Consider the following 13,851-nt stretch of genomic DNA (forward strand, 5'->3'; position numbering starts at 1 on the left):
CTGAACTATTGCCCGGGGAAAATGCTGGGGAGGGGTGTGAGGGCACATGGACCTGTCGTTACTTCCATCGTAGCCTCTCCTGCCTTTTCCCAAAGACACCGTATCTCGAACATGTGTGACAGGTAAAGTGTGGAACAGTGATCCTCAGTCAAGTCACTGGTAGTGCAGGGAGGGTCAGGCGGATCGTGCCACCGAGCCGAATAGGAACACACACACACACACACACAGAGTTTTGATTGACACGCAGCTCCGACATAGGGCATGACCTTCGCGAAAGGGCCATGACTGGAGGGGGTAGCAAATTAAATCAGTAGTCAGCCTGATCCATTGTTGAGGCTGTACTGTGGACGACGACCGGCCGGCCAGGTCACGTGCAGTCTGTTTACTTTCCTCGTGCTCTGGAGGGTTAATAACAGGCTTCTGTGGTCACGAGACCAAAGCCGCGTATGAGTTCAGTCATTTCCAGCCATGGTATTTTTTGCGTAAATCTATCCAACTTTTGGAGATCGCCTGCATCAGATTTTTCTTTCTTCTGCGGTTTCGCACCAGAGTGTGTAAGGGTAACATATTCCGGCAGACCGGAGGGGGAAAGAAATATCAGTATATATATAAAAAGAAGATAATGTCATTTCTTGTCTTCAGAACCGCGGCATAGAATGACCGAGAGGGTGTGAGCAGAATAAAGAGAACATCCGCGTATGTCTGTCCACCTGAGTGCATGATGATAAATGGCTTAATTCGCGTTCACTGATCGAGTTTCTGTTCAAGTTAACTTGACGTTGGAACATACAATCAGCATATTCAATTCACAATACTGTCCAGCGTAAGCTCGTCCAATTCCTTTTCCCCGGCAAAACATAAAAAGTCTGGTTGAGCACATTACTGTCATTTTGTCACGTCAATGAGTCCGGAAAACATATCTTTACAGGCTCACGATAAGAACCAACATCATGATAACCCACAGCACTGGCACAGCAGTTGAATCTTAATTGAATTCTTAATCTGAAGGCGTGTCAGTCTTTGTCAGAAACTATGAAGAGAATTACGGAAAAAAATCTTTACTGATTTCAGTTGTTAGCCAACATCTTGAACAGAACGCTGAAGGACTCCGGCGTCCACAACGGATATACCCAGGCCGTAGAGAATTGAAGTGCAACCCGGCGGCTGGCAAGCACGTTTTGGCACATTAATTATGTCAGTTCTCACAAAGACAATGTCACAAACATGGCTGACGTGATAATATCATAAAGACGGTCGCCTCTCCAAGTTTATTTGAGTCACAGTTCTGCCGAGTGGACTCTTCCATAAAGCTGTCACACCGCAGTCAACGACAAATCTCACAAGCCTTCAACCATAACAAAACATAATATAACTATCACGACTGCAAATCTGAGCCCTGCCGCCAACTGCTTTTTTTCGAGTCAAGTCAGTGAGTCTCTCAAAGAATTAGCTCTTGTTTAAGCCCTGCATATTTTGACGTGGATTAAGCACAACTTCCAGTGCACTGAGATAAAAGCACTGACCTACTTTCCTCTCTCGCTGTTTGTGTGTGTGTGTGTGTGAGAGAGAGAGAGAGAGAGAGAGAGAGAGAGAGAGAATTTTTTCGGATCACATATTGATTTGCCACACATTCGATTTTAGATCTATTCGACCTTGATAAAAGTGGTCAGTTGAGTGGACCCAAATATTTAAACAATATCAACAACACAAATCCACTCTCCAATGCAGTTTTTTTTGCATCTCGTTTCCCACCCTACGTGCTACTCCCCCTCCTCCCCCGCCCACCATGAGTGCTGCAGTTGGCTCCCCTGCCGGGAAAAGAAAAGCGCTTGCGGGCAATCGGCAAAAGAATATTGAGACTAAAACTCCGCCCTGACGAAGCTGTTAAACTCCGTTCACCAATCACGTGCCGTTTTATGAAACGTGTTATATAAGCGTGGCCTCCATAAAGCTGATGGTGCACTTTGAATGGTTATTTACAAACACGACAGGCTTCCAGAAACGATCTTTCCGCCGAATCGTTACTGCAGCTGATCGATCTTGCCAATCACTACTGGAATCGGGTTGAAAAGTAAGTGCTCGACTTTACGTTATCTGTATGGGTTGGACATCTCCGTGCGCTGAGGTCGCCGGCATGCAACTAGAGACCGGAACGATGTCTGAGAGATTTTGGTGCATGTGTACCCAAAGTTGATAAAGTTCGTTTTGATTGCCACTCCAAGGGAGGTTGTTATTATTATTATTATTATTATTATTTGTGATAGTGGTAATAGTACGGGCTGGCTTTTGGCCTTAGGCTTCACGGCCTGTTTGTGTCCCCTCATTATTTTTCAACCTTGGTTAGGTCTGATTGCATGCCTATCTTATAAAATAACACTATATTCAATCTACACTAAAGAAAAGGTCTTTGAATTTAGGGTCTTCATCTAGGAGGTTTTTTTGTTGTTTTTTTTAAGCTGTTGATATCTGGTGCATATTTTGTTAGTAGGCAGCGCATTCCAAAAATTAGCAATTCTGAAAGCAAAACAAAACTTTCATTTATTAGTATAGCAATGCCTGATAAAAAAAACAACAACAACAACCTTGCCTTCATTATTTCTAGTGTAATCAACTTCTGAGAATTTGAAAAGAGCATGCACATTAATATCATCATAATTATGGAATATTAAAATTAAAAAAAAACCTGAATTAGATCTCCGCTGATCCTCCTACCAGTGAGTGAGATTTGTCTCTGGCAAGGGGGGACGGGACACCAATAATGGAAAGCTCAAAATTTCACAGCACAACTGTTTGCAAGAATAACGATCAGCACATGTTAATATAATACTATGGATTTTTCATGCAGACCCAGGCACAGTTATAGAACATTTTGTAAGCAGGCGCAACAACGTATCAGAGAGACAGAGATTTAGCATGCTTGCTCTCTTTTCTAGCAGATGTGGTGTAGCATGCAAATGTAAGTCCACATGCTTAGATGCCTCCATGAAACTGAAACCAACGACTATATAACTATATATGGACTCCAAGATGTGTGTACTTAATGATATATTGTACTTATATGGTGCAAACACCCCATATAATGTACTCTGAACTCTAATGGGCTCACATGTAACGATCAGTATATATACAATAGTATATGTACACCATCACAATACTACAAATTGCAGATATGAAACACGACATAGAAAAGTACAGAATATGCCTACACACACACACACACACACACACACACACACACACACACACAGGTACATGCATGCACACTCACAGTAAACACCCACCCACAAGTGCGCACTCTACATAAAATCTACAATGCAGAGAGTGGGAGGCAGGGGGCACACAAGGGGAGTGTTCAGGGCGGAAGGAGACGGACAAACAACTGTGCTTCATCACATCCAAATGCCATTTTGAATAGGCAGGTTTTTTAGTTTTACTTTTATAGACAGAGTTGGTGAGTGATTGAGATCCACAGGAAGAGAATTCCAGACAGAAGGTAGATACTGAAAACTCCGTTGACCAAATGCCCTTGAAGAGACTTAGGAGCTGGAAGGAGCTCTCCTTCAGGGGACCTGAGAGAAGGTAGATACTGAAAACTCCGTTGACCAAATGCCCTTGAAGAGACTTAGGAGCTGGAAGGAGCTCTCCTTCAGGGGACCTGAGAGAAGGTAGATACTGAAAACTCCGTTGACCAAATGCCCTTGAAGAGACTTAGAGGATGGAAGGAGCTCTCCTTCAGGGGGCCTGAGAGAAGGTAGATACTGCAAACTCCATTGACCAAATGCCCTTGAAGAGACTTAGGAGCTGGAAGGAGCTCTCCTTCAGGGGACCTGAGAGAAGGTAGATACTGAAAACTCCATTGACCAAATGCCCTTGAAGAGACTTAGAGGATGGAAGGAGTTCTCCTTCGGGGGACCTGAGAGAAGGTAGATACTGAAAACTCCATTGACCAAATGCCCTTGAAGAGACTTAGAGGATGGAAGGAGCTCTCCTTCAGGGGGCCTGAGAGAAGGTAGATACTGCAAACTCCATTGACCAAATGCCCTTGAAGAGACTTAGAGGATGGAAGGAGCTCTCCTTCAGGGGACCCGAGAGAAGGTAGATACTGAAAACTCCATTGACCAAATGCCCTTGAAGGGACTTAGAGGATGGAAGGAGCTCTCCTTCGGGGGACCCGAGAGAAGGTAGATACTGCAAACTCCATTGACCAAATGCCCTTGAAGGGACTTAGAGGATGGAAGGAGCTCTCCTTCGGGGGACCTGAGAGAAGGTAGATACTGCAAACTCCATTGACCAAATGCCCTTGAAGAGACTTAGGAGCTGGAAGGAGCTCTCCTTCAGGGGACCTGAGAGAAGGTAGATACTGAAAACTCCGTTGACCAAATGCCCTTGAAGAGACTTAGGAGCTGGAAGGAGCTCTCCTTCAGGGGACCTGAGAGAAGGTAGATACTGAAAACTCCATTGACCAAATGCCCTTGAAGAGACTTAGAGGATGGAAGGAGCTCTCCTTCAGGGGACCTGAGAGAAGGTAGATACTGCAAACTCCATTGACCAAATGCCCTTGAAGAGACTTAGAGGATGGAAGGAGCTCTCCTTCGGGGGACCTGAGAGAAGGGGAAGGGATGTAAAAATGGAGGACAGAAGATACACAAGATGGGAGAGAACCTTTGAAGTGGTGATAAGCCAATATGCCAATTTTGTACTGAATTCTGTACTGGATGGGTAACCAATGAAGTTGGTGCTTGAGAGGGTAAGATGATCTATTTTTGACTTTTTGAGAATGATTCTTGGCATTGTTCAAGATCATCTGAAGGTGTATTATCAAATCAGAGGGCAAACCAGCAAGTAGTGAATTGCAGCAGTCAATGGGAGTGAGGATCAAGGAACAGACAAGCTGAGTGGTTGCTTCAACAGTCAGATATGGTCAAATGGTACAGATTTTTCTCACTTATAACTTTGCAGTTTTACATGGATTACTGACATGATCATGTGTGGATGGAGCTAAATGAAAATATGCTCCCAGGTTCACGAAAAAATTTTGAAAAATTCACAAATGTGCATAATAATGTTATGCTTTCATTTATTCATTCTCTTTCACTCAGACACACCCTTCCCAAATACATCCACCACACCCTACACTGACATTCATTCAAGCACATCTATAAACTGCAATATTTACTGATCAACATGCTTGCTGCACTGTACATGAACATGTTATGCACATTAAAACAGTACAACATCATATTCAAAGTGACTTACAGATGCCAGAAATCGTTTCACCTGAATGTGTACATGAAAATTGTTTGATATGTTTATGGGTAAAGGAAAGAGTTAATCCTCTTCATGCCCTGTGGCACAGAAGCCAAAGCCATCACCAGAGTTGTCTGCTGAAACCTATCTTGTGCTGTCCTAGCTACCCTTCCCTGGGTACAGCCATTCTACTTGTTTGTCAATCATTCTAGGTCATATCTCCTTTGGTCTTCTTTGCACTTTCTTCATATGTTGTCCAACGAGGGACTACTCTTGTGAATCTGGTGGCATTCTAAGGATACGTCCTGTCCTGCACCATCTTCTTCACTTGGTCTCAGCAGTAACATGTCAAGGAGCGAGTCAGAATGTGGAAGAATTAAATAGATTGATAAAACATTGAAACATTTCTTAGAAAATACTCAGTATTATTGTTTGTTTTTGATAGAAATTTACATATGTTGTTTTTGTTATCCAACAGAATGGCTGCAGCACTACAACTTGTGACGCTGGTCATGGTAGTGATGGCTGGTGCCATGGCTGCTAGTGTAGAACGTGTTTTCTTCATGGAGGTGCTGATGAAGGAGACAGAGAAAACAAGAACATCAGTGGGTCTGCCAGACCTGCCAGATCTTGTGAATCAGCTGGGCCTGTCTGATCTCTACGATGCTGTGGTTGATGCCAGCTTGGGTGATGCGCTGTCTGCTAAAGGTAGTGATCATTTTTGTCTTTTTTTCTGTCTTTTTTGCTCATTTCTGACTTCAGTTGTGGAGAACATTTTCTCTTTCTTTAATTTTCTTCTCTGTAAAGTTTTTTTTTTTTAATGTTTTGTTTATAACTTTGTCTATGACTGAACAAATCATTGCCTGCTTTATGGTTCTCCAGTTTGTTTTACTTGGGAAAAAAAGTCAAGGCATGTAAGATAAATTGGAAGGTTGTCCATTTTTGCTTTTTTTTTTCCATTTTTTCACAAGTCATTGGACCATTTCCTTTGAGTTTTGGACTATGAATACATACTGATTTTGTCCAATAAAGATAATTAATAATGATACTGATTTTATCCAGTTCAGTGTCACAAGGTCAAGGAATCTATTGTAGCATCTGTGCTTTTTTCTCAAGAGTTGAAAAGGACATCATTTTGTCATGAACAGAAAAAGACATCATTTTGTCATCACTTGTCATGAACAGAAAAAGACATAATTTTGTCATGAACAGAAAAAGACATCACTTGTCATGAACAGAAAAAGACATCACTTTGTCATGAACAGAAAAAGACATCACTTTGGAACAGAAAAAGACATCACTTTGTCATGAACAGAAAGAGACATCATTTTGTCATGAACAGAAAAAGACATCACTTGTCCTGAACAGAAAAAGACATCACTTTGTCATGAACAGAAAAAGACATAATTTTGTCATGAACAGAAAAAGACATCATTTTGTCATGAACAGAAAAAGACATCACTTTGTCATGAACAGAAAAAGACATCACTTTGTCATGAACAGAAAAAGACATCACTTGTCATGAACAGAAAAAGACATCATTTTGTCATGAACAGAAAAAGACATCACTTTGTCATGAACAGAAATATGCAGAGATAAGCACTGATTGCAGGTCCATTCACGCTGTTTGCCCCAACGAACAAAGCCTTTGATGATGCCAAAGACTGGGTGGCACAGTTAGTGAAGAATGTGACAGCACTACGCCAAGTGCTTGAGTATCACGTGCTGGGAAACATGGCAGTGCTATCCAAGGACATCAAGGATGAGCTGAGCATCAACTCTTTGATGGGCAAACCTATCCGCTTCAATATTTACGGCAAAAATCAACTGGTAAGTGATGTCATCAATACTGAAAATAACTCACTTTTGAATCTTTTTGTATTATTGATATCTAAGTACAAGATTATTTTTAACATAAATTTCACTTTTGAATCTTTTTATATTATTGATATCTAAGTATAAGATTATTTTTAACATAAATTTTGTTATGTCAGTTGATATCAACAATGAACTGGTAGGTGATGCCATTGAAACTGAAAAAAAAGTAACTCAATTTTGAATATTTTTCTCAGTATATGATTGTTTTTTGTTGTTTTTTTGTTTTTTGTTTTTTTTAATGAATTTGTTGTGTGGTTGTTGTTTTCATGAATTTTGTTTTAATGTATGAGTTGATAGCATATAATCCATTTATATTGATATCTCGGTGCCACGTGTGTTTTTTTTTGTTTTTTTTTTTTTTTTTAATGATAGACTTAGTTTTATACCAAGCTAGAGTAATGTCCCAAAAAACAAAGGTGTGATGCTTTTTCAGTTCACAGCGCAGTGTGCCCCCATTGACCTGGCCAAGGTGGACCAGATGGCCGCCAATGGCGTGCTGCACGAGCTGAAGGCCTTGATGGTCCCCCCTTACGGGAACATCGCAGAGACCGCCGTTCATGTGGGACAGTTCAACACACTAGTGAAGGCCTTGGGAAAGGCTGGCCTTGTGGACACGCTTGCAAGTCAGTATCGCCTGTCTCACTTGCTCCTATTTCAGTCGATACTTCAGTTCAGTTCAGTTACTCAAGGAGGCATCACTGCATTCGGACATCTCCATATACGCTACACCAGCAGCATAACCCAACCTGCATGGTCAAGCCTTGAGTTAAAAAAAGAGAGAAAAAAGCGCTTAAACAAATAAAGGGACGCATCATTGAATTACTGAATAAACAAATAAATAAATAGATAAATAAACAGATAGCATAAAAAAGTGAGCAGATGGATAATGAAATAAAATAATATAGAACTGGGGATGATAAGCTCGAGATTTTTTGTGGGTGTTTCTAGGTGGGTCTGTGCACTTCTCAGTTGACAGATATTTGAAGGTGGTACAGAATGCCAGTAAACTCCTCTCTGATTGAAGAAACAGCTGTGGACCAATTTCTGTTGTGCTGTGCTGTAACTTTTGGGTGCAGGTGATGAGGTTGTATGTCCAGTCCCTGTCTAAAGGTGAAGGAGCAACAAGTCATTCAGAGTAAATTACAAAGTTGGAACAGAAAACATGAACTGTTCTTACAGATGGGATAAGAAAATATATATTGGAAGTTTCCAGATTGAATATTGACTTATAATTGATATCAAGGTAATAACTTCAACAGAAAAGTGTGTGTGGAGACACACCCAGATGAGTGTTAGCTGTGTATTAATCAAATATTAGAACAGGTAATCAGAACTGCTTTTAAAATTTTTTTTTTATAGATATGAATGCACACAAACAGGTAATCCGAACTGCTTTTAAAAAAAATTTTTTTTATAGATATGAATGCACACAAACAGGTAATCAGAACTGCTTTTTTTTTTTTTTTTTTAGATATGAATGCACACAAACAGGTAATCAGAACTGCTTTTTTTTATAGATATGAATGCACACAACCTTATTCAACATACACACATTTTATTGACGTTAAATTTTCAAAATGTGGAATGCAGAAAATCTAACAAATTTCATAGTTCAAACCGTTTTGTTTGTTTTCTAGAAAGGGGATGATTTTGTTGAAATACATTGTGACAAGTTACAACTGGCTCTCAAGTTGCTTTGATTGTGTTCATGATTTACCCTGCTACACGGCCAGGCCTTTTAATATCTAGATTCACTTTTACTGAAGTTCATGATTCAGGTAATTTTCTTTCAATAATTGATTTGTTTCAATTGAAATCAACTTGACAGGTGAAGGTCCGTTCACTGTGTTTGCTCCCACTGATGCTGCCTTTGGCAAGTTGGACCCCCAGACTCTGGCAAATCTGCTGAATAACAAGACAGCACTCACAGGTAAACATCACTGTTGTCATCACCTTTGTTAAAACAAGAGAGATAAAGCCTTCCTGCCTCACATGTGATTCCTATTGATTAAAAAAAAAAAAAAAAAAAAAAAAATGACTGGTGCAACAGCCGAATGGTTAAAGCATTGGACTTTCAATCTGAGGGTCCCGGGTTTGAATCTCAATAACGGCACCTGGTGGGTAAAGGGTGGAGATTTTTTCCAATCTCCCAGGTCAACATATGTGCAGACCTGCTTGTGTTTGAACTGCCTTTGTGTGTATACGCAAGCAGAAGATCACATACGCACGTTAAAGATCCTGTAATCCATGTCAGCATCTGGTGGGTTATGGAAACAAAAACATACCCAGCATGCACCCCCAGAAAACGGAGTATGGCTGCCTACATGGCAGGGTAAAAACAGTCATACACACAAAAGCCCACTCATGTACACATGAGTGAACGTGGGAGTTGTAGCCCACAAATAAAGAAGAATTAAAAAGAATAATAACAAAGAATCAAGGAATCAAAAAAGACATTCCCCTCATTTTTTTTCAAACGGTTTCAGCTCACATGTGTTTCTTAATGATTAAAGAAAGGGAAAAGACACCCCCTCACAAGTTTTTTAAAACTGTTTCTCAGCCACAGCAATTTGATGCTGTTGTGATCATGTGGTCTTGTTATGGTTCACCTGTCACACACAAAACCTGAACTCAAAGAAACATCCAGGTGTGCATTTCCAGAGCTATGTGGTTTTGCTATGTTCATGAATACCATGGACATGCACACACACAGACAAATGGACAACAAAAACATATTACATGTTTTGTTGACACATGTGAGCAAAAGAAATGGCACACAGAAAAGCATCTTGTGACTGACAAGTAATACACTACAGTACAGCAAAAAACATTTAGTATTATTTTGCTTAAAATGTGAGGTATTGGAAGTTCCAGCTCTTGACTGACACAGTGTGCTTTGTGTTTCAGATGTTTTGCTGTACCATGTGACCAAACTGACATACTGCAAGGCAGGACTGGCACTGGGGGCCTATAAAACTATTGAGATGCTCAACAAGCAGAAAGTACAGATTTCCGTGAATGGAGGTAAGGACATTTGTGTTTTACCATCTTACTAAATACCAGTAGAGAGTGGTGTGACATAGCAGCTCTGCAGGACGGGGTGATCTGACATTGATAGTGCCCTGTGGACAGCCAGTATGACGCAGTCATGTTCAGCTGTGACCATCAGAGCAGCAGAAGAGGCAGCTGCTGTCCTATCAAGGCTGGATTTTGATTACAGTGGGTTGTGTCTCTCTGCTCTCTCAGCCTAGAGGGCTGTAGGACAGTTAGTGTCAGTATTGTCCTCAAAGGCTGTCTAGCTAGCTCCCAAGACTGCAACACTTAGAGCCAGTGTAATGTTGCCTCTTAGCTTGAGTCAAAGTCCTTCACAAGACTAAGCTGTTATTGAATTACCATTTATTTATTTAATTTTTATTTTATTTTCTTTCTTTCTTTCTTTATGTTTTTGTACGCTTATAGTTGACTTCATCAAGTTTTTGCGCCTTATACATATTACTAGTAGTAGTAGTAGTTCTTTTTTATGTATTTATCTTTTCTTTTCTTTTTCTCAAGGCCTGACTAAGCGTGTTGGGTTACGCTGCTGGTCAGGCATCTGCTTGGCAGATGTGGTGTAGCATATATGGATTTGTCCGAACGCAGTGACGCATCCTTGAGCTACTGAAACTGAAACTGCAGTGGAGTAACCACTACCAGTGCTGAGACGGCAATAGTACAAGCCAAGCTATGGCTGTGATGGGGATTTGGGACAAAGCAGCATGGGGGTATGCCTGTCAAAGTGTGGACGATAGGGACAAAGCAGTATGGGGTTCGCCTGTCAAAGTGTGGATGATAGGGACAAAGCAGCATGGGGGTATGCCTGTCAAAGTGTGGACGATAGGGACAAAACAGCATGGGGGTATGCCTGTCAAAGTGTGGATGATAGGGATAAAGCAGCATGGAGGTATGCCTGTCAAAGTGTGGATGATAGGGACAAAACAGCATGGAGGTATGCCTGTCAAAGTGTGGATGATAGGGACAAAACAGCATGGAGGTATTCCTATCAAGGTGTGGATGATAGGTACAAAACGGCATGGAGGTATTCCTATCAAAGTGTGGACGATAGGGACAAAACAGCATGGAGGTATGCCTGTCAAAGTGTGGATGATAGGGACAAAGCAGTATGGGGTATGCCTGTCAAAGTGTGGACGATAGGGACAAAGCAGTATGGGGTATGCCTGTCAAAGTGTGGATGATAGGGACAAAGCAGTATGGGGTTCGCCTGTCAAAGTGTGGACGATAGGGACAAAGCAGCATGGGGGTATGCCTGTCAAAGTGTGGACGATAGGGACAAAGCAGTATGGGGTATGCCTGTCAAAGTGTGGATGATAGGGACAAAACAGTATGGGGTTCGCCTGTCAAAGTGTGGACGATAGGGACAAAGCAGTATGGGGTTTGCCTGTCAAAGTGTGGACGATAGGGACAAAGCAGTATGGGGTTCGCCTGTCAAAGTGTGGATGATAGGGACAAAACAGTATGGGGTTCGCCTGTCAAAGTGTGGACGATAGGGACAAAGCAGTATGGGGTTTGCCTGTCAAAGTGTGGACGATAGGGACAATGCAGTATGGGGTTCGCCTGTCAAAGTGTGGATGATAGGGACAAAGCAGTATGGGGTTCGCCTGTTAAAGTGTAAAGTGTGGATGATAGGGACAAAGCAGTATGGGGTATGCCTGTCAAAGTGTGGATGATGGGGACAGAGCAGTATGGGGTATGCCTGTCAAAGTGTGGATGATAGGGACAGAGCAGTATGGGGTATGCCTGTCAAAGTGTGGATGATAGGGACAAAACAGCATGGAGGTATGCCTGTCAAAGTGTGGATGATAGGGACAAAGCAGTATGGGGTATGCCTGTCAAAGTGTGGATGATAGGGACAAAGCAGTATGGGGTATGCCTGTCAAAGTGTGGATGATAGGGACAAAACAGCATGGAGGTATGCCTGTCAAAGTGTGGATGATAGGGACAAAGCAGTATGGGGTATGCCTGTCAAAGTGTGGATGACAGGTAACAAAAGAGGCAATGCCTTGAAGAGTCAGGAGTGATACCCTCTTCATCCGACAAAGGAATAATGAAACAAATCAAAGTCTGCTCTGCAAAGCAGTTCATCTGGCAAAACAATACACATTCATGCTGTCTCCATCTCTAAATTTATAGAATATTTACAGGCCAAGACAAATCACTGTACCATGTTTAAGAAATCAGATGAAAAACCTATGGTTTCAAAAGGCAGTTTCTGGATGCAGTGTTTTTAAAAATCAAGTTCAGATCAGAGCCACAGAAAAAAGATAACAACTGTCGATTGTTCTGTATCCTAAAAGAAGTCTCTGTCTGTCATCCATGTATGTTTCAAGTATATTGTCTCTGAAAACAAGAAACCTACTAATTTCAGAATTTGAGACACTATGACGTGTCCTGGAAAAGTTTGGAATTTGGGTTAAAGCTGCCTTTTACAACCAGAGTTTAAATGCCAACTTTGACAGCATTTTGAAGTGTTGTGATGAAGGAACTGGATTTAGTTAAAAATGATACAATTTGATTTTTTTTTTTTTCCCCAGACGAGGTGAAGGTAAACAACATCATGGTGCAGCCAGCTGGTGTGAACGGCGGTGTAACGAACGGGGTGATTCATGTGATCGATACTGTCCTCATCCCCCCCTCCCTCCAGCTGCATCCCTGAAGTGGGTCTTCCTCTTGTCTCCCTTCACATCCAACATATCTTCATGCTGTACAGTTGCTTGCTGCAGTCTTCACCTTTTTTTTTTATATTTTAATGATTTTTTGCAAAGTTTTAGATCACGTTCTGTGTAGTCTTTTGCAGGACGTCCCTCAAATATTTGCTGCTGCATGCGTACGAGTTCTGATGTTGACAGTTGTTGTTGATTTTGTATGTAGGAATAGAGAGAGTCTGGATTAGTTTGTGTTTAGGAAATGGAGGGCCTGGAATAAGTGGAAAAACAGAGATTCTTCTGGCTTTTTATGAGATTATTTTGTTGTATGCTTGCAGTAGGAATGAATTTTATGGTGTATTTTGAGCAGTTCTTTTTTCTCAAACTTTATACATAGAAAATCAAGAGATTACAACACAGCAATGATAATGCTCAATGCTTTGGTCAGTGACTGCTTATTATGCAATGAAAACAATAGTTATTTTCAAGAAGCTTTATTTACAGATTTTTTTTAAGATAATATATTCCAGTAAAATGGATCTACCAAAATGTTGTCTTCAGTACCCTGGTAGAAGGTGTTTTTTTTTTGTTGTTTTTTTGTGTCAGTTTTAAGCAGCAAGAAGAGAAAAAAAAATATACTGAATTTTTTGTATTAACCCTTTCACTGCCAGGAAAATAAGATTTAAGTGAAATCTATTTACCAGGGTTTTTTCCATAAAAAATGGATATAAATTTTTTTTAAATTCTGTGTTCTTTGTTATTGGAGAAGGAACCATAAAAGTATATATTTTCTGAAAGGTAAATGAATAAAGAATACAAAACACATGATGTTTTCCCATTTTATATATTTTTAGTGACAAGTTGCTGTTTTGAAATCAGTGTTTTGTTTTTTGTCACATTTTCAACTTGTTCATTTCATTACAAACATTAGGCAATTTGCACTAAAATATCATATTTTCTGGACAAATGGATATCTACACACACAAAAACATACCAGAACCACAATAAAAAAAGAAAAGAAAAAAAA

General features: G+C 40.7%; 1 protein-coding gene across 2 annotated transcripts; it reads left to right on the forward strand.

The window, feature by feature from the left end:
- On the forward strand, window positions 1-13,851 carry LOC143299957 (transforming growth factor-beta-induced protein ig-h3-like). Of its 2 annotated transcripts, none has more exons than XM_076613504.1 (7): window positions 1-122; window positions 5,726-5,955; window positions 6,860-7,077; window positions 7,559-7,748; window positions 8,954-9,055; window positions 10,033-10,149; window positions 12,714-13,851. In XM_076613504.1, the coding sequence occupies exons 1-7, from the start codon at window positions 22-24 to the stop codon at window positions 12,833-12,835; spliced, it is 1,080 nt and encodes a 359-aa protein (XP_076469619.1). In that variant the 5' UTR covers window positions 1-21; the 3' UTR covers window positions 12,836-13,851. The 2 variants fall into 2 exon arrangements, with proteins under 2 accessions (XP_076469619.1, XP_076469620.1); XM_076613505.1 differs by lacking the exon at window positions 1-122 and adding an exon at window positions 1,880-2,071.

Source organism: Babylonia areolata, chromosome 25 (assembly GCF_041734735.1).
Source record: "Babylonia areolata isolate BAREFJ2019XMU chromosome 25, ASM4173473v1, whole genome shotgun sequence".
Taxonomy (NCBI): Eukaryota; Metazoa; Mollusca; class Gastropoda; order Neogastropoda; family Buccinidae; genus Babylonia; species Babylonia areolata.